Source organism: Rhinolophus sinicus, linkage group LG01, assembly GCF_036562045.2.
Source record: "Rhinolophus sinicus isolate RSC01 linkage group LG01, ASM3656204v1, whole genome shotgun sequence".
In the NCBI taxonomy this organism is placed as follows: domain Eukaryota; kingdom Metazoa; phylum Chordata; class Mammalia; order Chiroptera; family Rhinolophidae; genus Rhinolophus; species Rhinolophus sinicus.
In genome coordinates, this window is record NC_133751.1 from 68598802 (window position 1) to 68625414 (window position 26613).

General features: G+C 39.0%; 1 protein-coding gene across 6 annotated transcripts in view; it reads right to left on the reverse strand.

Annotated features, from left to right (window-relative positions):
- Positions 1-26613, reverse strand: part of SIDT1 (SID1 transmembrane family member 1) — an 88423-nt gene that overhangs the window by 55506 nt on the left and 6304 nt on the right. For all 6 annotated transcript variants that reach the window (XR_012496291.1, XM_074331830.1, XM_074331829.1 and 3 more), the window contains 2 exons: positions 7629-7750; positions 6415-6585 (listed from right to left, as the gene is read on the reverse strand). Coding sequence is in view for 5 of the 6 variants with exons in the window: in XM_074331830.1 (XP_074187931.1) it covers positions 6415-6585; positions 7629-7750 (293 nt within the window). In the remaining variant the exon portion in view is untranslated. The remainder of the gene's footprint in view (positions 1-6414; positions 6586-7628; positions 7751-26613) is intronic.

Genomic DNA, 26613 nt, shown 5'->3' on the forward strand with positions numbered 1-26613 from the left:
GATCCCGACCCACTACATCTCTGTCAATAAACCTCATCTTGGACTCCTGCTCCCTTTTGATCACTTCTCACATTTGCTTGATCACCAAGTCTTACTGATTGCATTAGTGTTAAAGTAAGCTGGAGGAACCTACTCCCACCTGAAGCACCGTCTTTGCCCAATACAGTATTCAATCAGAAAAAAATTTGACTAGTAAAACATTACTGACTGCAGTCTACCCCAAAATACCAAAGGGTAATTACAGAGCAAAATGGTCTAAAAGTCTCTTCACTCATCCATTTCCTCAAAAAATCAACTGCTTCTCACAGCATGGTAGCTGAGCTATGAAATTTCGTTCGTCTCTCAAATTTCTCAAAACAAAGACTCAAGAGCCCTACATAGAAACCTAGAGGAGGGTTGAAGCCTGCAAATACTCATGTAGGACTATATTTTTTATTCGGCCACATGTATTTGTTGAATTTGTGAATTATCCCCATAGATATTACTTGACTTTCTCCCTTACAACTTTGTTGCTGCCATAACATGTTCAGGCTCTAATCATTTTATATTCTTCTCTATTCAAATAACTTTTCATTGGCCTATTTGCCCCTATCCTCCCCTCTCTCCAGTTTATCTCCCACATTGCCACTAAAGTCATCTCTAAAAATCAGATCTGTATATTATTCTGTTGTGGAAACTCCTTTAGTGGCTCCTAAACCTGAAGGTGAAGTCTAAACGCAGTGCTGCAGACAAGATCTCGAACACCAAGGGTTGGGCTCTGCCTGTTTGTCCAGTGCTTTCTCCTGTAAGTCCCCTCAGGCACCACGTGGACCAGCCTTCCTGAAGCATTTCTACTCGATCTGTAACTCCGACTCTTTCCTGAGCATCACACTGGTGCATATCCAACACTCCGCCGGACACCTGTACGTCAAGGTTAACACGCCCCAAAGTGAACTTATTATCTCTTCCTTCCCTCCTCAAAATTCGCATTTTCTCTGAGTGGTCCTGCCATCTACAAGTTCGAAGGTCACCCTTGACTCTCTCACCCCCTTTACTCCTCAAAGCCAATCAAATTTTGTCAATTGCACCTCCACATTCTTCCGTTCATCTCTTTATAATTTATCTTGACCACGGCATCAATGTTCTAATTTCTCTGCATTTAGTCTTGTCCCCTTCAAATCCATTTTTCACACAACTCTCACTGTGTAGACAACTGCCCACATTTCTTAGCACCCTTTCTAAGCTCCTCCCACCCCACCATCGGTGCCTGCCTGCTCCTACAACCTTCTGCCCTTCCCTGTCTGCGACTTCACACTCTGCAACATTGAACATCAAGGCACTGGACTTTGGGAAAATGAGTGGTGGCAAAGCTAAGTGTGTGTGTGTGCGTGGAGGTAGGCTGAGGATAGTTAGATGGCAGGGAGTAATGCTTGAAGGCAGAATTTTATTTTTAAAGCTGGATTTAACTAAATATATGTTTCATGGACTTGAGAAACATATTTAGGGCAACATAAAAATTGTGAGGACAGTTTTAAACAGAAAGTAGACATTAGCATGTTATACTGGGAAGAGCTCAGTGTTGGGAGTCAGAGGTAGAATCTAGTCTTGATTTTGCCCTTTCCTAGCTGTGTGAGTTTGGACAAGTCACTTAACCTCTCTGGCATCAGCTTGTTCATCTGTAAAGATGAGATGAGTGCATTAGATTCCCAAAAGTACTTCCATTCTTAAAACTTATTAGTCTAGAAAAATATATCCTGGAACATGTCTCATATACCTTCTAGTCTGCCACTCAAAAACATGCAACAGAAACTGCAACATTAGGAATTTTGAGTTAATTTATCAGTGTTTCTCTCAGCACCGAGAGTCCAGATCTCACAATTCTCTGGTCTTGCCCTTTCCACCATCCTCTGGATTTCTGGGTCACCAGCAAGGCTGGTGTGGGACAATCCAGAGTCAGGGAGGAAAAAAGCTCATATATCCCAGTTACCCTCCCTTCTCAGGCTTATCTTACTCTCATAAAAGCCCTCGTAACTGTGTGCATTTTGAAATGCTCTGAATGTCTGGTTGTTGAGATCAAGTCACACTATATGAGGTGGAAAGAGAAAACATTGTGAGGGAACAGATTTGCAGTTCCACCAGCGTGCACATCAGTCATTCATACTTGCACAGAGCTGTGATCTATGACGTCAGTTTCACAGAATTCAATTCTCCAAAGGATCTAATTAACTTCATAGAAAACTGTCCCTGGAATTTAAGTACGCTGCTACCAGGTGACAGTGACAGGTCAAAGACACAGAGACCAATCAGTAAAGACAAGGCTTCTCTCAAGTTCAAAATGCACTTTGTTCAAGTATTGTGCTGCCACCTCCTTCAAATGTATAATCACGTATTCTCATGTTGTTTAATATAACAAATTGATTTAATTATTAAAACAACTAAATGTAAGCCCCATATTTAAAAATTGCTTAGTGATCCTAAACTCTGGCTCCACATTAGAATCACCTAGGAAACTTTAAGAAAATATATAGTAATGCTCAAACCTCCTTCCTAGAGACTCTGATTTAATTGATTTGGGTGTTTTGAGTTTCATTGATTATCCACCAGAGAATCTCTTCCTGCCTTTTATTGAGGAGGGCAGGTGGGAGGGTGGTTCTTTGCTCTTGAATTATCAGTCATCTTTTTCTATGCCAAAATTAATGCGGAGACTTGGGAAAAAATGCTATGACTAATTCTCCATCATTCTGACCATCATTCATCCATCTGTCCATCTGTCTCTATGGGTATAAATGGTCAAGGGATGTAGAGAAGACTGAGATAAACATCTGATTCCTTGTAATCAATGTTGTAAAGATTTTGTAGGGTATCCGATGGACATTTGTCTCATTAGGGAGACCACTTCAGGGATGATGTAGATGCCTGATCATTGCACTTTGATCGTTGCACTTTACACCTGCAGCTAAAGCTGAACAATAATGAATGTCAACTACAATTTTATATATATATCCCTCACTGTGTGAGGGATATAAATGATAAATGTCTAACTATTACAGTGTTCTGTGCACCTGAAACTAATAAAAAAAGTTTAAAAAAACAAACAAACAAATCCCCCTCCCTCCAAAAAATAATTTGATTCCTACTGGCAACTGTTTTGGCTAGAGACTTCTTTGTAAACTGTCTTCAAATGTTTAAGGAGCACTTTACATTAGAACAGAATATTCTGATCAGAAATATAAGCTGCAAAAAGTAGTACATACTATGTTTAATTATTCTGATTTTTAAAAATTTAATCATTTTATTGAAGTACAACACACATGGAAAAGTACACAAGTCCTAAGTATATATCTGAATGAATTCTCACCAGGCAAACATAACCTTGTACTTCCTCTTTCCTTCCTAAAGGTATCACTATCCTGACTTCTAACATTACAGAATAGTTTTGCCTGTTTTTACACTTTATATAAGTGGAATAAAGCAGTATGTATTCCTTTTGTCTGACTTCTTTTGCTCAGCATTGTGTTTGTGAGGTTTTTACGTGTTGTTAGGAATAGCAATGATTTGTTAATTGTTATTGTTGTGCAGTATTCTATTAAATGAATACCACAATTATATATCTAGGAGTTAGGTATATAACTAGGAGTGGAACCACAGTGGCAATCCTTTCAAATTATAGCAATTTGGTAGATGTAGTGGAATCTCAGTGTTTTAATTTGCATTGCTGATAGCTAACAAGGTTGTGTTTTGGATGGATCCTTTGGATAGCTTCTTTGGTGAAGGGTCTGTTCAAGTCTCTGGACTATTATTTTCTTCAATGGACTTGCCTGTCTTTCTTATTTTGTATAAAACAGGTACAAAAACAATACTAGTCATTTCAAATAACTGACTCGTGGTTTGCTTCATTTTGTCCATTGTCAATTTGTTTTCTATTTCATTGTTTTGTGCTCTTATTTTATTACTTCCTTTGAGTTTTATTTTTCACTTCTTTTTCCAACTTCTTGAAATGGATACTTCACACACTGATTTTTTCAGCCATTCTTGTTTTCTAACATGTACATTTGAAGCGATACATTTTCCTCAAGCAGTGTTTTAGTTGCACCCTAGAAGAATGGATATGCCATATTTTCATCATAATTTTTTCAAAATATTTTCTAATTTTCATTGTGATTTCTTCTTTGACTCATAAGTTATTTAGAAGTAGACTACTTAATTTCCAAACATTTGTGGTTTTCTATATATCATTTTGTGGTTGATTTCTATATCAATTCCATAAACAGGATTTCAGTCCTTTGAAATTTATCAGAATATGCATTAGAGCTTGGCAATTTTGGTAAATGTTGCATGTGCACTTGAAAAATTTAGGCAGTCTATCATTTTGGGATGCAGTTTTCTAAATGTGTTAATTAATTCAAGTTTGTTAATCATGTTGTCTGCTCTTTTATATCAGGTATTGGAAAACTTTTTCTTAAAGAACCAGATAGTAAATATTTTAGGCTTGCAAGCCATAATATCTCTGTCCCAACAACTCAATTTTGCCATTGAAAGCAGCCATAGAGAATATGAGAATGAATGGGTAAGGCTGTGTTCCAATAAAACTTTATTTATAAAACCAGTGGCCAGCCTGTGGGCCATAGCTTGCCAATGCCTGTTCTATCTAACTACTGTATATATATACAGATTTAAAATTTTTGATCTGCTTATTTTATCCGCTGTAAACAAGTCTTCCACAAAGAATGTGAATTTGTCTGGTTCTCCTTTTCATTCTGTAATTTTTGTTTTGTATATTTTGAAGCAATGTGACTACATGCATACAAATGTAGAGTTTAAATTTAAGTCTTCCTGGTGAATGATTCTTTTAGAAATATGAAGTGTCTCCCTATCACTAACAATGCTTCTTGTATTAAGGAATATCTTGTTAATATTGATATACTACCCTAACTTTCTTTTGGTTAGTATTTCTTTTACTATCTTTTTATTTTAAACATTTATACGTTCTTTTATTTAAGGCTGTACTCTTGTAAGCAACATATATTTAGTTTTCTTTTTTTGAAAATCCCACTTGACATTCTTTGTCTTCACTTGGCATATTTGAGTCTATTTATAGTATATATATATATATATATATATATATATATATATATCCCATTGGGTAAATATAAACATTGATTACCTTTCTGAGACTGTTCTGTCTCTGCCCCAAAGTTCTAGTGAGAGGTCCAGGTCACAGGATTGTTTCCTCAAGTATAGTTTCTGCTCCTGAGATCTCCTCATTTTTTTTGCCTCAGAATGCTTATTTGTTCTAGTGAAGCTGAGTATGGACCTATGTCTGGACATAAAGATTAGCAATCCCCTGGTGCCAGCCCCACCCAGAGAAGTGCCCTGACTCATAGGCTCCAAGATTCTTGCCCATGAGAAGCTAGAGCCACAGAAGTGTAGGTGGTAAATGGGGACAGCAGTCAGGAGTTTGCCTGTGCTTTTCTTATTGATTTGTAGGAGTTCTTTATACATTCTGCATGTCAGCCCTTTGACATTATGTGTGTTGGAATATATTCTGCTAAACTGTGGCTTATCTTTTTGTTCTCTTAGAGATGCTTTTGATGAGTATGAATTCTAATTTTCATATAACTAATGTAACAATTTTTAATATAACCAATTTAATAATTTTTATTTAAAATTTATTTCAAACACTGAGATGGGGAAGAAATGGTTTGAACTCTTAAAAAGCCTTGAGCTTAGAGTAGGATAGGGCAGAACAGTCCCTGAAGTTTCTGGCATTATTAAGGAATAATCTTAGCCTTTCTGTTTACATTTTTACACAGATTTACACAATATTTTATGAGAGTAACCTCAGGGAGACAACTCTGGGGACAGTGCAGCCAAATGAATTTGTTATAGTCCACCTCTAATATAAACAACGTGAGAATGTGTATCTCAACTGATTTTGTTACAAAGGATGGAAGTGCAAGGAGAAGGAGGAAATAGTTTTTGCACAAAGAACAAAGCCAGATAATATATCATTTTCTACTATAGACATTCCTAACCTGGAAGGAGAAAACGGGAATAGCAATAAGGGGAAAAAAATAGCTTAAGGTGTTCCTTAAAACAAAAACAAAACTTCTTTCAGGGGAGTAGCACTGGTGAGTAATACAAAAGTATCCAGTCACCTATCACTCCTGTCTTATAGACAGGACAGACCCCAGAGAACAGACACACTGATGAGGTCAACCACCCTTCCTGTCTGCACCAGTCTCCTACTGCCTCCCTATTGCACAGAAAATATAAGGCCCTGCTGGAGAGGTCAGAGGGTGATAAGACAATATACCAAATGGGTAATTTCCTTCTAGAGCGCTGATCTGTAAGGACGGAAGCTGGATTGAGCATGCACAAGCACGGGAAGAGCAGACGAGTGAACAGGGAAAGGCCCCAGTAAGTCCCGCTTACTGCAGTTGGAAGTGCTTGATCCTCGTAACCAGCAGCTTGTACTGGGCGCCCAGGGGTGCCATGGATGCTATATCTACAAATATCAGCTGCTCCAGAGGTCCTGTCTCATTGGTTGCTTCTGAGGGACATAAGGTGCGGCTCACTTCCTGGTAGTTGTAGCTCCTCTGGTATCTGTAGCAGCCAATGGAGGGAAAAAGCAGCAAGAATGAGAAAGAGACTCCATGAACAAGCAGGAAAAGAGCCTATTGTGTTTCACTTCTCCCCGAATTTGTTTTCAAGCCCTTATATTTTAAATTTCAGACTGGACCTATTGATAGTGATTTTAAAATCAGTGTTTTTGGCATAGGGTCCTGTGACATAATAACAGGGCTGTGAGGACTGTTTGGTGATGACCAGTTTATTTAGTCTGTGTCTACATTCCACTACACCATCCTCGTAATTGAATAAGGAGAAATAGCACATTGTAAAAAGGAAACTATCCTGCTAAAACAACCAGGTGATTCCATTTTTCATTCTTTAAGCTTTTGCTAAGCGGAGCATAAAGAAAGCCCCAAAGCGCAAGTCAAGACTATCAGAGTCAGTAGTTTAACCCGCAAATCCTCAACCTCTAAAAATGATTTAATACCATACTATCTGTCCATGTCTGAATGCCCTCTGAATTTTTCTTATAATGCTATAATGCCTTATATAGTTTCCCCCGTGAAAATATAAAGTCCATGAGGGTAGGGACTTCGTTGGGGTTTCTCCCCACTGTTGTACCCCTAGCACCTATCACTTAATAGTGCTCAATAAATATTAAGGAATGAAGAATGCACACTCAGTGGGCATTTTGAAGAATGGAGGAGGTGTTGTTACTCCTTTAAGTTGACTGCTGGGTCTAGCTCCGTCCTCAGTGGATGACTCAATAACCAACCAAGAGCTACAGGATATTCATTTAATTCTGGAATTAATTCTATAATTAAAATGGTAAAAGTTCTTCCAGGTGCTACAGACCTAGGCAGGGTGCTTATCTGAACTTCAGAGAGGATGAAAATTGATCAGAGCTGAACTCTCAGGGTATGTATGCACCACCCCCAGTGTTTGCAATGAGCATGTGGAATATGTCAACATTCCAAATGGCAGATTTCTCCTGTCACTGGGGAAAAGACCAGTTAAGGTCTAGAACATTGAAAGAAACCAATGTATTGAAGGTGTCTGGGAAAAGACCCACTTACAGTCCTTGGAAGAGCAGAGGAACCTGCCAGGACAGCACCTCTTTCTGCTGGCGAACCACGACGAGGACCGGGTAGTCGAGGCTCTCCGAAGAGCTGTTCACATACACGCGCACCGCGGTCACCTGTGAGGCAGGCAGAGACAGGTAACGCACACCACACCTGCACATGCGCACTCACCATCCCTACAAGTTGCAGCTCTGAGAAACTTTAATTTCTCACATTTATTTCTGATCATAGATAATTCAAATGCCCCAGCTGTCCTTTCCTTACTTCCATTGTAACCACAGGGGTCTCAACCTTGATCACACATTCAAATCACCAGGAGAGATTAAAAAAAACAACTGATGCCTAGGTCCAACCTGCCAACATTCTGATTTAAGCGTGAAGTGAAGCCAAATTCTGGAAGCTTCTAATGGCAGGCCGAGGAGTTTGAATCAGGCAGTCAATACAAGATCGTGAGAGTAAGCCCAGAACAGAAAAAGAAAGGTATTAATGTCCTTTTCTTATTTGAATATAAATGCTAAAGATACAAATATTTTTTTTTTTAAAAAAAGAGCTACAAGAGCCTCAATTGCTGACTAACTTTAATTTCCCTTTAGAAAATCAGTCTGTGCTTTAAACCAAAATGTTACTGTCATGTTTTTAGAACCTAGCAGATGGCCCGATGCTTCCCCAGCAACAAATACCATAGGGGCTGAGTTTTCTTCTCTTCACCCTAACTCAATCCCTAATTCAAACTGCTTGTTTCTAGCAGCATCTTCGTGGCTTCTTCTGAATATACATGTCAACCCAAGGATTTAACACTATCATGGCCGTTTTAAAGACAGGAAATTGAACTATGGCGCTTGATCTAGATGGTTTGGCTACTTTCCTTCAGTTTTTTCATACTGTATACAGCATGGAAATAACAAAATAGAAGGAAAGCAAAGTGAAAAAGCAAAAGCAAAATTTGATCTTTCACATTAGGTTATTTCTCCCTAATGTATCAAAGTGTTCTCTTGAAAACTCCTTTATTAGGGGAAAGAAAATGAAATGAGAAAATCCTGCAGTGAATCCTTGAAGATCTGTCACTTATTCAAAACGGAAATTGAGAGGAAACAGAACAGCATGGATATCGTGTTACTATTTGGTTCTCTTTTATCATTCTCCTTGATTAAGCCACTTTGCTCCTTTTAAGGGTAAAACAGTCCAACGGTAATTTATTAATTTGATAAGAAGAGATTTCTCACAAAGGGAGTATTTTCTTGAGCCTACACTCTACAAGTTTCCATGGAAATTATGCTGCCACTGATAATTGCCAAATCCCTGCACTCTAGTGCAGTTGTCTTTCCTAAGCTCTAGATGCAACCTGTCAGAAATGGAGTCCATCACTCCCTTCACTCCTAACTTTAATCTCTTCTAAATTCCCTTGCTTGGTGAATGGCCCCACCATACAGCCATTCATCCAAGCCTGACACCTGAGAGTCATCCTTGATCCTATTTCTTTAGCTTTCTCAGTTATTAGGTCATCAAGTTCTCCTTTCATACTGTCCAATTCCAGACCCTCCCCTCCACTCCCAATGACACTTTCATAGTTCAGGTCCTTATCACCGGGTCCCTCCGTGGCAGCACCCTATCTAGTCTTCTCATTCTGAGGGCCATAGCTCCTCAGCTGCCAATTTCATCTTGTCATTCTCCTGCCGAGAAGGCCTCCAGTGGCTCTGGGAATTTTCAGATGTCCCCCAAAGTAACAAGAATAGTGTAATGAATCTTCATATACTTATCATCCAGCTTTAGTAATTATTAACAAATGTACTATTTAATTTCATTTATATCTCCTATTTCCCACACACACCCTTGCCGGACTATTTGAAAGTAAATACCAAAAATCATACCATTTCATTTGTAAATAGTTCAGTCTATATCTCTAAGAGGTAAGGCCTCCCCTTTTTAACATTAACACACTTCCATTACTACACTTAATAAAATTAATAATTCTTTAAGATTATCCACTTATCCACACAGTGTTTGAATTTCATTTGTTTCAAAAATTGCTTTTTTTAAATTAAAAAAAAAATTTTGGTACAAGCACGATCCACACATTGCACTTGGTTGATATTTTTTTTGAGTCTCTTTTAATCCAAAGATACCGCTCTATCCTTTTCTTTATTTGTTTGATGTTTATTTGTTAAAGAAAGCTGCTCACACAGCAGCAGAACAAATCTGAAGTACCCACATTCTAGATTGTGCTGATTGCACCCTGTGGTGTCACTGAACAGTTTCCTTTATCTCCTGTTTTTCCTGTAAACTGGTAGTTAAAACTAAAGGCTTGACTGGATTCCAGTAGCCAAATTTCTTAATCTTTTCCCTGGATTTTGAGTCATCGTCAAGACAGTTTTTACCACTCCAGGTTACTGAGGCCTATATTTTCTTCTAGCATTTTATGGTTTTATTTCTGTAATTAATACTAGCGTATGGTATGCGCAATGATTTCCATTTTATCTTTTTTCATGTGGCTCTTCAGTTATTCCAACACTACTAATTAACAAGTCCCTCTTTTCTCCACTGATTCCAATCCCTTAAGGCTTGTCTGCCTTCTTCTCTAGTTAATTTGCCTGCCAATTCCCCGCATGCCCAATTACCTGCTGTATCTCAAAAGGGCTATCTCCAGTAACTGGTCTTTGGATATCCTTATTCCTGAAGTGCTTCTATGGGAAGTCTTCTTTGATATTGCCCTATCCTACCAAGTAAGTGGGTGTCCCTCCTTTAGGGGGACCCCATATAGGGCCTCTGCTTACCTCTATATGGTATATAAATACCACCGTGAAATAACAGAAAAACTGTATATGGTCTCTGCCCCCAGTTCCTAGCACAGAACTAAAACGCTTATAATTTCCTAAGTGATAAGAGCACTAGGAGCATCTTTTGTTCTAATATTTGATCTTTGACCTGGTTCTCGACAGAGCTTCTAAACCCCTTGGGATTTCCCGGGTGAGTGGAGTCTCCTTTGTTCTAATAAGGACTCTTGGTGGGCTCCTGGATGGCTTCAGGATAGAAGCTGGTCACCAGAAAGACTGACCGAGCCATGTTTAGAATGTTGGAACTTTCAGCTCCAACCCCCTATCCTCTGGGAAGTGGAGGGCACTGGAGGTTGAGCTCATGAGTGATCATGCCTACATGATGAAGCCTTCATAAAAATCCCCAAAATACAGGGTTTGGAGAACTTCTGGGTTGGTGAACATATCCATGAGCTGGGAGCATGGCACATCTAAACTCCAAAGAGACAGAAACTCCTGCACTCAGCACCTTTCTGGACCTCATCCTATGCATCTCTTCTCTATGGCCATAATCCAATAGATAAATTGTTTCCTTGAGTTCTGTGAGCTGCTCTAGCAAAGTCATGGAACCTGAAGGGGAGGGGGCATAGGAACCTCTGATTTATAGCGGGTTGGTCAGAAGCATTGGTGAAAACCTGGACTTGCCACCAGCGTTCTTGTGTTCTTACTACTGTCTTATGGCCCTGGACCCGTAACCTACGAGATCTGACACTAGCACCTGGTACATAGTGTCAGAACTGAATTGAATTGTAGGACACTCAGCTGGTGTCACAAAATTGCTTGATGTATGGAAAACCCACATCTGGTGTCACAAGTATTGTGAGTGAGAGTAGAAGAAAATAGTAAGTTTTTCCTATAGATTATCACAAAGCATTTTTTTTCACATAGTCAAATTTACCACTTTTTTCTTCGACGTTTCTTCCATCATTTTTAAAAATTGACATATAATTCACACACCACACAACTCACTCAATGTATACAAGTCAATAGATTTTAGTATATTCACAGAGCTGTGCAATCACCACCACTATCTAATTCCAGAATATTTTCATCACCACCCAAAAGAAGCCCTATATCCATTAACAGTCCTCCTTCTTCCCTCCTTTCCCCAATCTCTGGTAACCACTGATCTAATTTCTGTCTCTATGGATTTGCCTATTCTGGACATTACATATAAATGGAATAATATATGCCCTTTTGTATCTGTCTTATTCCACTTAGCATAATGTTTTCATGGTTCTCCCATGTTGTAGCATGTATCAATACTTCATTTCTTTCTATTGCTAAATAATATTACATTGAATGAATATACCACATTTGTTTATCTGTTTTTCAGTTGATGGACATTTTATTTGTTTCCACTGTTTGGCTATTACAATGTTGCTACGATCATTTGTATACACATTTTTGTATGAACACATGTTTTCAATTCTTTTGAGTATATTAGGAGTAGAATTGCTGAATGACATAGTAACTCTATGTTTAACTTCTTGAGGAACTGCCAAAATGTTTTCCAAAGAAGTGCGTCATTTTACATTCCAGCAATTTACGTTACCCGCAATGTATAACAGCTCCAATTTCTCCACACCCTTGTGAACACTTATTGTTGTCTGTCTTCTTCATTATAACCATCCTGTGAAGTGGTATCTCATTGTGGACCTTACTGTGTTTTAACTGTTAATTTACCTGCCTGGCTCTTCTAGGAAGCTGTAAACATCATCTTTGGCATTCCTAGAGCTGACAGAATGAATTAGCTTAGAAGCAGGCTCACTTTGGACATTGATAACACAAACACTCACCAGCATTATACAGCGTATGTTTGCAGAGCACACTTTAGTCCAGCTTAAATCTACTCTAGTCAGAACTGTGGTAAAACTTAAGGAAAGCTGTGAACTAGGCAAGCTTCACCTTTAGCTTGTTTGCTTCCCTTTTCTTTACCTAGGATTTAGCCTCCTCCTGCCTTCTTAGATACTTAGTACCAGAAGGGATTTCCCTCCATTTTTTTTACCCTCACACTAAGGCGGTGATTCTCAAATGTTAGTGTGTGTGTTAGCACACAGATCCCTGAAGCCTACCCGCAGCTTTTCTGATTCAGCAGATCAGAAATAGGACTTTAAAATGTACTTTTTTTAACAAGCACGCTGGGGATGCTGGTGCACATGGCCTGGAGCCTACACCTTGGGAAGCACTGTTTGAAAAATCCCATCTGACGGATGATCCCATCTGTTAGCAACTCATCAATATCTGGAAGCTGGCTTCTCTGAGGGCTGAATCTGGGCTGGCAGGAATGAGGTCTGCTCTGCTGGGAGAAGAGCAGAACAGACACATCACTGCCACAGTTACCCCACGCTACTGCTCATCTCTACACCCTAATTTTATTCCTGATCTGCCTCTCGTAATCCACTTACTTTTTATTATTTAATAATGATCTTACTAATTATAATAAAAACAAAATCAGAGATACTAGCATAATAAATTGCAAGAAAATATATTAAAGTAGGAGATAGAAGACATTGGGCAGTTTTTCAAGATGAACAGATATTGCAGCACCCCCAGGAAAGGATAAAGAGCCCTGTCAAAATTTGTTTTGCCTTTCCAGAAGCTAATGTGCAACTGAGAAAATTGGATTACATTTGTACAGTGAAGTAAGCTGTGTAAAGGCAAAGCTAGATGAAGAATAGGGTATTGACCGTGCGTAATGGACCCTGACACCTTGTAACAAACCATTCTTTAGAGCCAAGATTTTTCTTCTTGTTGCTTCTTCCTGTTGTCATGACAACAGCATTTTTATTACATAGATCTTGTTTTATTCCTCTGTGTATTACAAGCACCGAATTGTATTATAGCTAAGGGAGAAGAATTATTTAAGTATCCCCCATCTTTAATATTGTATAGATCATGACTATGAAAGGTCTTAAAGCTTAGAGACTCCCTTTTTAATCTTTTAAAGCATGTCAGTAGGGAAAAGTTCAAAATTATAAGTAATACAGTTCTATTGCATAAAGAGAATGAAAATGAATTTAATTCAAAATCTAGTTTGGTTTTGTTAAAGCAATGAGACTGTAGGCTCTATTAGTTGCAACATCAGATTAAGAATCAGAGATTATTGATTTCCATTATTAAGTACACCATTGTTTTCCCATGTGATCTTAAAAAACGGACTCCACTTGTAAAATAGCTACCATAGTATCTGCTAATGGTTCCTTTTGCTAATGTATAATGTTTCCTAATGATTCAGTAACTCTGTTATGTTCACTGGGTGTAAATCTTGGAGGTGTTTAGGTTCTTCAGTCTTTCCTTGCACACTTCCTCCTTCCCTCCCCTCCGCCCTTCTTCCTTTTCTTCCTTCCCTCCCTTCCTTCCTTCCTCCCTCCCTCCCTCCCTCCCTCCCTCCCTCCTTCCGTTCCTCCCTCCTTCCCTTCTTTCATCATAGTCTCCCATGTTCCCTCTATCATTCATCAAACATTCACTGAGTCAGGAGCTATGGGAGGTGCCAGGGATATACTAAACACAACCCTGTTCTGGAGGAGCTCATGATCTAATTAGAGAGACAAATAGTGTTATCACCAGCAGTATAATGTGATGTTAGTACGATCTCAATGTGATCAGGTACTGTGGGCACACAGATGACAAAGTGGCTACTCATGTCAGGGAGTCAGGGAAAACAGCACGGAAGCTGGTCAGTCATTTCCCAAGTTATAGTGAAGTTGGGCTCATCCAAAAAGGTCCTGCTGTTGCCTGCCTGGTGCACATGACCTTGACTCATAGTGTTAGGGAAGCTTAAACCTGGTGAAGTGCTCAGGGAGATCATCCAGTCCAAAGGATCCTACAGTCCATTTATAGACGACAAACCTGAGACATAGAAGTGATGTGATTTCTCCCAAAGATACTCAGCTATGGAAGAATCATGATTAGAAACCAAGTATCTTGTGTTACAGTCTCCACATAATTCTTGGTCAGATCATCCTATCACCACTAGTTTGCATTCCCGGCTCCACTGAACACCACGATGGGTATAGGCTTCTCCTAACATTCCACTGTGAAGCTCCAACATAAAGGGAAGAGACAAGCCACAGACTATGAGACATTATTTCTACATATGCAAAAAACAAAATATCAGTATCTTGAATATATAAAACACCCCCTAATATTCATAAGAAAAACAACAACGACAACAAAGAACAACAATAGAAAAATATGTAAAGGATATAAACAGCAACTGAAGAGGAGAAAGATGACCAAGAACATATGAAAAGATGTTCAGCACTTTATACTCATCAGAAAGGTTAAAGCCTCAAAAGTATGACAATACCACATTTGCAAGGATGTAGAGAAACAGGAACTCTTGCATAGTTGTTATGAAAATGTTATTTGGCATAACCACTTCAGAGACCAAGTTGGGAAAGTCTACTAAACCTGAAGATGAATTCACATTACATTCCAGCATTTCCACTCTTAAGTTCATACACAAGAAAAACTCTCTTACATATACACAAAGAATCATGAGCAAGAATGTTCATTGAAAGCATTGGTTGCAATAATACAATTTGGAAACAACATAAACAGCAACAAAAATAAGCTAAAGAACAGGAGTACAAATAAGTAAATTGTACTCATACAATAAAATTCTATTCAGTGGTTAAAAATGAATAAACTAGACTATGGATCAGGACAGATAACTCAAGAAGATAAATTGAGAGAAAGAGCGGTTGCTGAAGGATACATACTACATGATCCCATTTACGTAAACTTTGCAAATAAGCAAAATAATATTATATTTTTATATATACATCTTTAGTAAAATTTACATACATAGAAATGATAAATGACAAATTTAAATTTAAGATAATGGTTTTCAAAAGCTTTGAAGAATCTGAGACTTTAGCCACTTGCCACAGTTTCATCAATACTGATAGAAAACACAGACGTCTGGGTTGAAGACAAAGGGCTTTATTACTCTTGTCACAGAAAGCAGCATGAGCATCATCATATCTGCATCAGTTCCTCTTGCCCTCAAGTATCATGAAGGTAATGTGATGAGCCCAGATGGATGTCTACATACGTGCAATGGGTCCCTGCCTGGTGCACATGAGCAGGGACCAAGAGCTTAGGGAACCTATATCTTTTACAATGGGTAGTAAACCTGCATGGATTTTGCTCTAGAGAGGGAAACTGTCTCTATCTTCTGAGGATGTTCCCTATATCTTTGAAATGATATTATACAAAAAATTTCAGTCATTGCCTTCTTTTAATGTGTGCAGAAATCAAGAGACCTATGAAGAATTATCTCCCCCAAATGGTTACCTTTGGGGATGAAGGAAGAGGATGGGTGGTGGTAAATAGGAAACGCTCAGTGTTTCTTTGTTTCTTAAGCTGAGTTGTGGGTACATAGGTGTTTGTTACATTATTTTTATGCTTGTTTATATGTCTAAAGTATTTCATAATAATAATTAAAAAGAAGCCATGACGTGGTCTTTGTATTTGCTCTCTTTTGAGCGACAATGGGTTCTTTGTCCAGGCTCTTTGTTATTCAGAGATGTGACATACACTCAGTCCCCAGACACAGTCTTCTTGCTCACCTGGCTCATTTGCCATAGTCTATCCTTACTCTAGAGCTTGATCTGCTTATGCCAACTTCATTGATTACAGTTTATCTGTCCAGGTGTCTGTCTGTCTGTCTGTCTCTCTCTATCTATCTATCTATCTATCTATCTATCTATCTATCTATCTACTGTGTTTCCCCGAAAATAAGACCTAGCCAGACAATCAGCTCTAATGTGTCTTTTGGAACAAAATTAATATAAAACCCAGTCTTATATTATATTACATTATATTATATTACCCAGCATTATACTATTATACCCAGTGTTATATTATATTAAGATAAGACCTGGTCTTATATTATATAAGACCCAATCTTATATTATAATAAAATAAGACCGGGTCTTATATTAATTTTTCTCCAAAAGATGCATTAGAGCTGATTGTCTGGCTAGGTCTTATTTTCAGGGAAACACAGTATCTATATACCTATCTACATAGCTCTCTCTCTCTCCATGTATGTATATGTGTGTGTGGATATATATATAGAGGATGCTAAAAAATGTATACACATTTTAAGAAAGGAAAAAGCTGTATTAAAATTACACTAATGGTAACCACTTTGAGCACCTCTTGTAATTGTAGAAGTCAAACGTGACTTGTATTCATCTTTTGTTATCGGTATATATTGTTACAATTTTAATACAGATTTTTCCTTTCTTAAAATGTGTATACATTTTTTAGCACCATATATATATATCCATATAAGTATGTGTGTGTATGTGTATGTATATGTGTGTGTGTATACACACACACACACACACACACACACACATACATACATATAGAAGATGCCAAAAAATGTATAAACGTGACTTGTGTTCATCTTTTGTTATTGGTATATATTGAGTATTACAATTTTAATACAGTTTTTACCTTCCTTAAATTGTCTATACATTTTCTATACATTTTTTTGGGCACCCTCTGTATATATATCCATATATGTGTGTGTGTGTGTGTGTATATATATATATATCCTAAAATATATAGTTTTTCTTTCTTTCTCTTTTCTCTTTCTCCCTTCCTGGAAAAGCGAGGAAGGGAGAAAGGGAGAAAGAGAGAGAGACAGAGGAGCTATATATATTAGGATGCGGTGCTGAAGCAGCACTGGCTATTAGCTGCCTCTTTTTCTGTCTCAGCCAGCTGCAGAACTTCGCATTGTCTTTGGTCTCATTAACCTGGCTCATTTCTCCATTGCTGTACCCTGGAAAAAGGAAATATAGTCAGGGGACGCAGATGAAACTGGTAGTACCCGGAATAGTAATGTGTTAGCTTAGATTCTGTGTTATTAGGTGTATTAGTTTCTAGGGCTGCTGTAACGAAGTACCATAAACTGGGTGGCTTACAATAACAGAAATTTATTCTCTCACAGTTCTGGAGGTTAGAAGTCTGAAATCAAGGTGTCAGCAGGATCATGCTCCTCTGAGACTTTGGGTAGAATCCATTCTTGCCCTTCCTAGCTTCTGGTGTTGTCCTGTCAATCCTTGGTTCTCCTTGGCTTGTAGATGTCCCCTCTCTGCCACTGTTGTCACATGGTGTTTTCTCTGTGTGTCTCTGTCTCCACATGCCGTTTTCCTCTTTGTGCATGTCTGTGTTCAAATTGACCACTTTCTCTATAGATTTCAGTCCCACTGGGTCATGGCTCACTATAATGACCTCATCTGAACTTGATTAGATTTGCAGGGACCTTATGTTCAAATGAGGTCATGTTCATAGGTCCCAGAGGTTAGGACTTCAACATATATTTTGGGGAGACATAAATCAATCCATAGCATTACATTTGTAGGATTTTTAAGCAATAAGGTCATTCTCTAAGACTCTGTACTTTTCCCTGACCATCAGCTTATCTTCTACTTGTACCTACCTGCCAAGACCCTTCCTGCTGGGTGAAGGCAGGCCTGCTGAGAGACCTCATTATGAGACTGTTGTACGAAAATACCTGCCCTTGAGCAAAGTGGACTTGCTGTTCTGAGTCTTTTTCTTATTAGATGCTAGGAAGTCTTATTAAAGGAAGTATTCTATCCCAAGCTTTTCCTAACAACTGTAGCAAACTGAGCTGCTTCAATCACAGGCTATACTTTTCTTTTTTAAAAAGTTAATCATTAAAATAGTAGCTGTAGTTATTAAAGTGACTTTTTAAAATTCCCTTTACCTGATTCAGCCTTGGAAAATCATCTTTGTAAACTTATACTACAATGAAGAAAGGTATGTAAACCTGGATTTTATTTCTCACACTCACAACTACTATCTGGGTGACCTTGGATAAATCACTTAAATTCTCTGGGCCTCAGTTTCCTCAATGGTAGAATGGGAACAGTAACACCCAGACTGTATACTTCCCTAGTCTTTGGGTGACAGTGTTTTGTGACCTGCACAGCACCAGGCAGAGCAGAAGGCAGAGTTGTCCCACTCGGGCTTTGGAGCTGTCCACTCCCACACATTCACCAATCAATCAGTTATTGTCTGTCTGTTTTCTGTGTGTGAAGACATACTTATAAGCCCTATCATTTCTGGCAAAGGAGAAGGTTATATTGTTCATCTCTTGTAGGATGTTAATTTCCTTTCACAACTTGGCTTCCTGCTTCCCTGGAACAGTTCATTCATCTCATTGAAAAGAGCAGTTTACCCCTTGGGAGCTATTTATTCCTTTACATTTAGATTCTCAGCATTTTGTATTCAGAGCACTTTTCTAAGAAGTGTGCTTTACAGATCTCATCTTACCAATTTCATTATGCCAACAATAGCTGAGACACAAATACATATATACATAAATACATATGTGCTTTCTTGTTTTAGTTTATGATCTAAATTTTATATTGAAAATTTTAATTCCAGTAAAAACATGGGAAAATATTGAAGAGAGGTATAATAATTGGCAGGCCAGGAATACAGAACAATATACAGTCTAGATTCTAGCTACTTTAGTATGAACTTTGCTCATTCAATAAATATTTGACTACCTCTCCTGTGCCAGGCATTGTTCAGGGCACAGGAGATGTGTCACCAAGCAGTGTAGACATAGTCACTGCCCTCACTGAGATCACAGGTTTGCACTTGGAATGCCAAGTAAACAAGCCATTACATTAACATTCAAATTCCTGTAGAAGTGCACAGCATAGAATTTCAGGGGAAATATTTTCCTAAAGCATGAGTAGGAATTAACCAGAAAAATGTGGGACAGGAATTTCTGGTCAAGGTGGTGGAGTAAGTAAATTCTGTGTTTGCATCCTCTCACGACCACATCAAAATTACAAGTAAACTACAGAACAACCATCATTGAGAGTTGTCTGAAGTCTAGCTGAACGGAAGTCCTGAGAAGAAGGTGAGCAAGGGATTGAAAACCTATTTGAGGGAATACTGACTGAAAACTTCCCTAACCTGGAGAAGGAAAGAGATATACAAGCCCAGAAAGTGCAGAGAGTCCCAAACCAGATCAACCCAAACAGGCCCACACCAAGACACTTCATAATTAACATACTAAAAGTTAAAGACAGAGTATTAAAAGCAGCAACAAAAAGGCAGATAGTTACCTACAAGGAAGCTCCCATAAGACTGTCAACTGATTTCGCAACAGAAACTTTGCAAGCCAGAAGGGATTGGCAGAAAATATTCAAAGTGATGAAAAGCAAGGATCTACAACCAAGATTACTCTACCCAGCAAAGCTATCATTTAGAATGGAAGGATAGATAAAGATCTTCCCAGAGAAGAAAAAGCTAAAGGAATTCATTACCACCAAACCAGTATTACAGAATATTAAAGGGACGTTTTTAACAGGAAGAGGAAAAAAGATTAAAAATATGAGTAATAAAATGGCAATAATTACATATGTATCAACAATTACTTTGAATGTAAACGCATTAAATACTCCAATCCAAAGACAAAAGGTGGCTGAATGGAGAAGAAAACAAGGCCCATACATAGACTGACTATAAGAGACTCCCTTTAGATCGAAAGACATACACAGACTGAAAGTAAAGGGATGGAAAAAAAGATTTCATGAAAATGGAAACAAACAAACAAAAATCTGGGGTGGCAAGACTTATACCAGACAAAATAGACTTTAAAACAAAGGCTAAACAAGAGACAAAGAAGAACCCAGTAATCCTACTTCTGGGTATTTATCCAGAAAAATCCAAAACATTACTTTGAAGGGACATGTGCATCTATATGTTCACTGCAGCATTACTTACAGTGGCCAAGATGTGGAGGCAACCTGGGTATACATCACTGGATGTATGGATAAAGAAGAGGTGGTACAAATATATAATGGAATATTGCTTAGCCATGAAAAAGAATGAAATCTTGCCATCTGCAACAACGTGGATCAACCTAGAGGGTATTGTGCTGAGTGGAGCAAATCAGGCAGAGAAAGACAAATGCCATATGATTTCACTTATATGTGGAATCTGAAGAACAAAATAAATGAACAAATGAAACAGAGACAAACTCATAGATACAGAGAACATTTTGACAGTTGCCAGATGGTAGGGGGCTTGAGAGGCTTGGTGAAGAGATTAAGAAGTACAAAGTGGTAGTTACAAAATAGTCATGGAGATGTAAAGTATAGCATAAGCAATATAGTCAATAGTATTATAATAATGACGTATGGTGTCAGATGGGTACTAGATTTATTGGGGTGATCACCTCAATTCTTAGACATAAATGTCTAATCACCATGTTGTACACCTGAAACTAATATAATATTGTGTGTCAACTGTAATTAAAACATAAAAAATATATTTTAAAAAGACACAGTAAAAAAAGTGTGGGCCAGAGCAAGGGAAATGTCCAAACAAAGGGAACAGTGTAGTAGACTAAGGAAGGAGTGAAGAGAACAGAAAGAAGGAGAGAGAGGAGAGAGAGAGAGAAAGCCAGACTTATATTTGAAAGATTAAGAGAAAATCAGTCTGGCTGAAGCATGAGGTATGTGAAGGGCCACTGTAGCCCTGAAGAGTCTTATAAGTCATGTTAGGAAGGTTGGGGTTTACTCCAAGAAAGCTTCTGGAAGGTTTTAAGTGCTACCACCCCATTGCAATGACCATCCATGGAAACCCAATGTTGCCTCTGTTACTGTTGAATAGGTGCTTCCCTGCATCAATGGGAACCCAGTCAAAGTCTGGGGAAAGCAGATGTGATTGGCAGCGCTGAGACCACAAGCCCATGCCTGAGCTAGGGATGGTCGGGGAGAGGGTGTGAGGATGAGAAAGCAGATGCCGCTTCTGTAGTGGAAGTGGCTCTACCTGCAATGTAGACTCATGAAATGGGGAAGTCCCCCAAACATAGAGGGATGGGGTTCAGATGTTGGGTAGTCAAAACATGGCCAAGTTCCCCCACATTTGGAACCCCTATTACATGCAATAACAAATGTTCTATAGGATAGTCTTTGGGAAATGCTGTTCTCAATAGTCTTCTCAAGAACTGATGTCAAATCAGGTATGTCCTCAAGACACTAAATCACCTTGATCTTACCATTTTATACTTAGGAAACTTATGGACTGTACTATCCAATTTAGCACTCAGTTCCATCATATTTTCACGATTTATAATGTTTGCTAATTGTTCCATATATTTGCTTTGTCTCTGTTCGATGATTTATCTGTGACATATTTGGAATCAAGCACGTATTTGACACTTAGTACCTACGAGTACACTGCAAACATTTACTGTTTCTATAAGAGGTAGACTAGCTAAGGTTGTCCTAAAAAATGCCCCCAGGATGTCAGAGAAGTAGCTGTTCTGAATTCTTCAGCATTAGTTCTACAAATATTTCTCTCTCTCGATTTGTTTTCTTCTTGTGGGACCCCTATTATGTAGATGTCAACACTTCTTCTGCTCTTCCAATTTCTTAATTTTTGTGTGTGTTTCTATTCTACATCTCTTTAAATCCTCAACCTGATCCTCCAGTTTTCTAATCCTTTGTTCATGCAAATGTCCAATTCCCTGCTGATGTCTTTATATAAACAGCATTTTTTAAAAATCTGGTATTTCCAGTTGGTTCATCTTTATAACTGTAACCTGCTTCATTTTAACAACAGCTCTTCGAGGATATTCTCTTAGCTTATTTTAAAGTCTTATTCTTCCTGTTTATTAATTCTGCTACATCTGGTAAAGGTCGTTCAGTTTCCTGTCTCTCATTTAACTTCCTTCTGCAGATCTGTTACCATTTTCTTGTGTGAGGTTCCTGGGACATCGGCTACCTAGGATAGTACTGAGAACCCCCAAGGGGAGGGGCTAAGTGTCAGGAGAGTTCAGAGTAGAGGGGAGATTGGAACGGAAACCCCCTTATGGTGGCCGCCCTCCTGACCTGACTTCAACTCCTCCCCACACCAGCAATCCAGTCTGCCCCTTCCCATCTACCTTTTACTTTTACATTACATCCAGCCCCCTTCCTGCTTTGTAGTTATCCGGCCCCGCCTTGTGAAGGGGGCGGTGGGGAAGGAGGGAGTGCTGAGAGTCAGCGATCAACCCGCACAGTGGCCATCCTCCACTCCAGCCGGCCTCCGCAGACATTGTCCCACAGAACCCAGTCAGCCCGACACCATGGTGATAAGACAAGGAGGGTGGCATCCACCTAGGCCAGACTGAGGGAAGCAAGGAAAAAGCACAGTGGGAAAGCTCTCCCACATCTTACTTCTTACGCATGGCCTTTTAAGTTGTGGCCTGCCATTTGTCTCTCACTCCAAGAGCTCACCATCTTCTGTCTCTCCAGAGTTTCTCAGATTTTGCGTTGGTCCCTCTGTCCCACAGACGTCCCTCTTTCTTTAGGCATCTGCAGACTTGATTCCTGGGAGAGACCCAGCACCGGTGTGGGTTCACCATCCTCCCAGGTAGCAGAGTCTCCTGTGCGTGATTCTTTTTGTCCTCTTTATGTTTCCTGTCTTTTTCTCTCTATTTCCCGCTTATGCTCCTCCCATGAGGGGGTTAAAGAAGGAAACATAATTATTTTATGGTTGGAGGCAGAACTCAGGATCCACTGCTTGAATTTTATTTACATGATGAGTGATTGCACTGTAGGCAAGTTTCTTCTAGAGGTATTTTGAGGCCTCCTTAATGAATGCTCTGAAGATAGAAAAGCACTAGAAAATTATTGTTATGATTGTTAGAGTTATGATCTGACATTTATCAGCTATTTATTTCTGGAGTGGTATTTATTGTCAGACTGATGCCACTTATAATTTTAAGTATTTCTCAGGATATAAGTATTACCTAAAGGAAACTGCTTTCTAAATTAGACAAAACTGACTATCTGCAAACATCTCGCTCTTCAAAATCTTCAACAAAAATTTCTTGAGACAGCAGAAGAGGCCTCACAGAAGGCCATGTTTACAAACAAAACCATTTCTAATCATGGAACGAACATTGTGGCAGAGATGCTATATACGACTTGAATTCTCCTCTGATGCTCCGGCTGGATGTTCCTCTTTCAATGGGCATAGGGTGTCCTCTCTGCCACATCTTGGTTCCTGATCATCTATCTCTGGGTCCGTATAGCCGTCTTCCAACAAATGCCCTAGCAACCCACCCCATGAGGACTTTTAGGGGGGTGTTTTGGGGGATACCTAGCACCCAAATCCCTGGCATGTGTTAGAGGAAGTCCCTCAACTCCACTCCCCCCGGTGAGTTCTCGGGAGGGGGGGGCAAGGCTTACTATGGATGCCAGAGGGGCCAGATACATGACCCATGCTTGGATAGCTGGATGCTCCACTTGGTACTTTCCATGGCGAATAAATGATGCAAAGATGAAAGGAGAGTGTAGAATTCACTGGCAACAGTGACACCATTGGAATCCAGGACAGCAGTGCCTGGGGGGACTATATCTAATAGCAGTGGAGGTGGTGGTGCTCGGGTAAATGTCTCAAGCAAAGCATTCCTGCAGCATGGCTGTTGCTATCATTTTTTCCCCTTTATTTTAAACCCTAAAAGTATTTTATATTTGTCTTCGTTTTCTTTTAAAATTCCCTACCCCACCCCCCACCACCTCCCTTTTGTCAACCCTTCAGCTTGTTCTATGTATCTATGGGTCTGTTTCTGTTGTGTTTTTAAATTCATTTGTTTGTTATTTTTAGATTACACATATAAGTGAAATCATAATGGTATTTGTCTTTCTCTGACTTATTTCACTTAGCATAATACTGTCTAGGTCCAACCATGTTGTCACAAATGGCAAGAATTAATTCTTTTTTATTATTGAGTAATAAATTCTATTCTCTCTCTCTCTCTCTCTCTCTCTCTCTCTCTCTCTCTCTCTCTCATATATATATATGCCGCATCATCTATCAATGGACACTTAGGTTGCTTCCATATCTTGGCTATTGTAAATAATGCTGCAATGGACATAAAGGTGTATATATCTTTTCCACTTGGTGTTTTTGTTTTCTTCAGATAAATAGCCAGAAGTGGTATTGCTGGGTCGTATGGTAGCACTACTTTTAATTTTTTGAGGAACCTCCATACTGTTTCCCAGCTGTTGCTAGGATTCCCTATAGCTTAGTCTTCCTTGGTCCCCAATCATAGTCTGAGCCTGGTAATGCAGGTTTGTGAGCTCCCCAAATCCTTCTAATAAATTAATTGTCTGTTTATGTTAGCCGGTTGATTTCTGTTACTTGCAGCCGAGAACCTTGCCAGATTCCCCACATCCTCTTTCCTTCTCTGTCCACCTCACTCATATCCCACAGCTGTCTTGGAGTCTTACTGTCCACAGACATCCGCAAACCACCTCTGCACCCCCAGACTTCACCGTTTGCCTCTCTCCTTATCCTCCACTTTTTCTCTTTATTACCCAGGTAAACATTCTCTCTCTCTTAGAAAGCTATAATTCCTCCACTCTGGTGAAGACGGCATAGGGAGAGAGGGGGGAAAATACAGGATCCCTTTTTGCAAATATTGGAGAGGATAAAAGAAAATGCTGGGCTTTTGCATGTTAATTTTTGGGGGAGCATAACACATGTTTCCAGTTAGGTTGATTAAAATAGTGAGTCATTTTGTCCACAAAGGGCAGTTAAATCTGGAAACAGCCAGTTATTCCTGTTTGTTATGGCTTATCTTTGTAGCTATTTAGTGGGGATGCAGAAATACCAGTTCTCAGGAGTAATACTGTCCTGGAGTAACATATAGCGAGCTGCTTGGGTCTCTCAGCTGCCCTGTGTCTGGTGCAAAAAAGGAACCAGCACTGTTGAAAATAAAGCACAAAAGAGATGAAGATTGGCCCTCTTGGTCCACAAGGAGTCAGAGTAAGACCATGGTTTGGTGGGTGGCTGTGGCTCCATGAAACACTGAAATAAAAAATCTACTAACTTCTCAGTTTCACTTCGGGTCAACCCTGTTTGCCTGACTTACACAGACAAATAGATGCCTGAACAAATCATGGGGGAAAACAAAAATGAAAAACCTCTTGCTTCAATTTTCAGTAATTGTCAGGGAGTCTGACATGAAGCTCTTAAATTGAATGATCAAATGACCTGACTACAGAAGTCAGACTACAGCATTTTAAAATTATTCTTGTTGTTGCTGATAAAAAGATGTGTTCTTATGGGAGGAAGAGTGCTTTAGTAGAAATGTGCTGAGGAAATATCCTCAGGAATCTGAGTTATGTTCCTGACTTAGCTTCAAACTAGTTACATGATTTTGGATAAGTAATTTATTTTACCGGTTCTCAGTTTTTCCTTCTGTTAAGTGAGAAGAGACTGAGTGATTTAAAGGATCCTTTTAGCTCTTAAGTTTAAAATACAGTTCCCTTTCTTATGATTTTGAGGGTTATTTTATATGTTTCTTTCAGTGATAGAAAAAAGAACAGAAAAAATTCTCAAATGCAAGCTCAGTTACACTTCTGTAGCTAAGTAGACTTTACAAACAAAATCTTGTTGATGTGAATAAAGGAAATGATGGCATATGAAATCAGCACAAATACATACTCACTGCTCAAATAACATATGTTCTTTATCCTCCATCATTGGTATTATTAAAATTCTATAGCAAACCTTGACAATCGGGAGACCAGATCTCTAGTAACTGAGATTACCCATCATGGCTCTGAATCAGGAAGTAAGGGACAAAACTATACCTCCTGAGATGTAGAAGGAAGGATGTCTTTGCACCAGGCAAAGCCTCAAACAACCTGAGGAGATCTATAGAGGAGGCACAAACTTGATGGGCTGACAGTGTTCATAAAAGATTTGAAAGACAAGGATGGGAGCAGCAGAGAGACATAAGGTACACAGAAAACAGGAGTAACAAGAGAATGGTAGAAATGAGAGATGGTGGCTACAGAAGGGAAGGTTGGGAACAACGAGCTCCAGGTAAGAAACTGCTTCAAACTCTTTAGTCCAAAGTAGGCTATAAATGTATACACACATACACAATAAAATATAGGTTGGTCTTTCAACAAATGGTGCTGGAACTATTGGACATCATATGAAAAAAAAAAAAATAGACAGAAACCTTATCTCTTTCACAAAAATTAACACAAAATGTATCAGAAACCTAAATGTAAAATTCAAAACCCTAAACCTTCCAGAAGATAACATAGGAGAAAATCTAGGTGACTTTAGATTTGGTGACAACTTTTTAG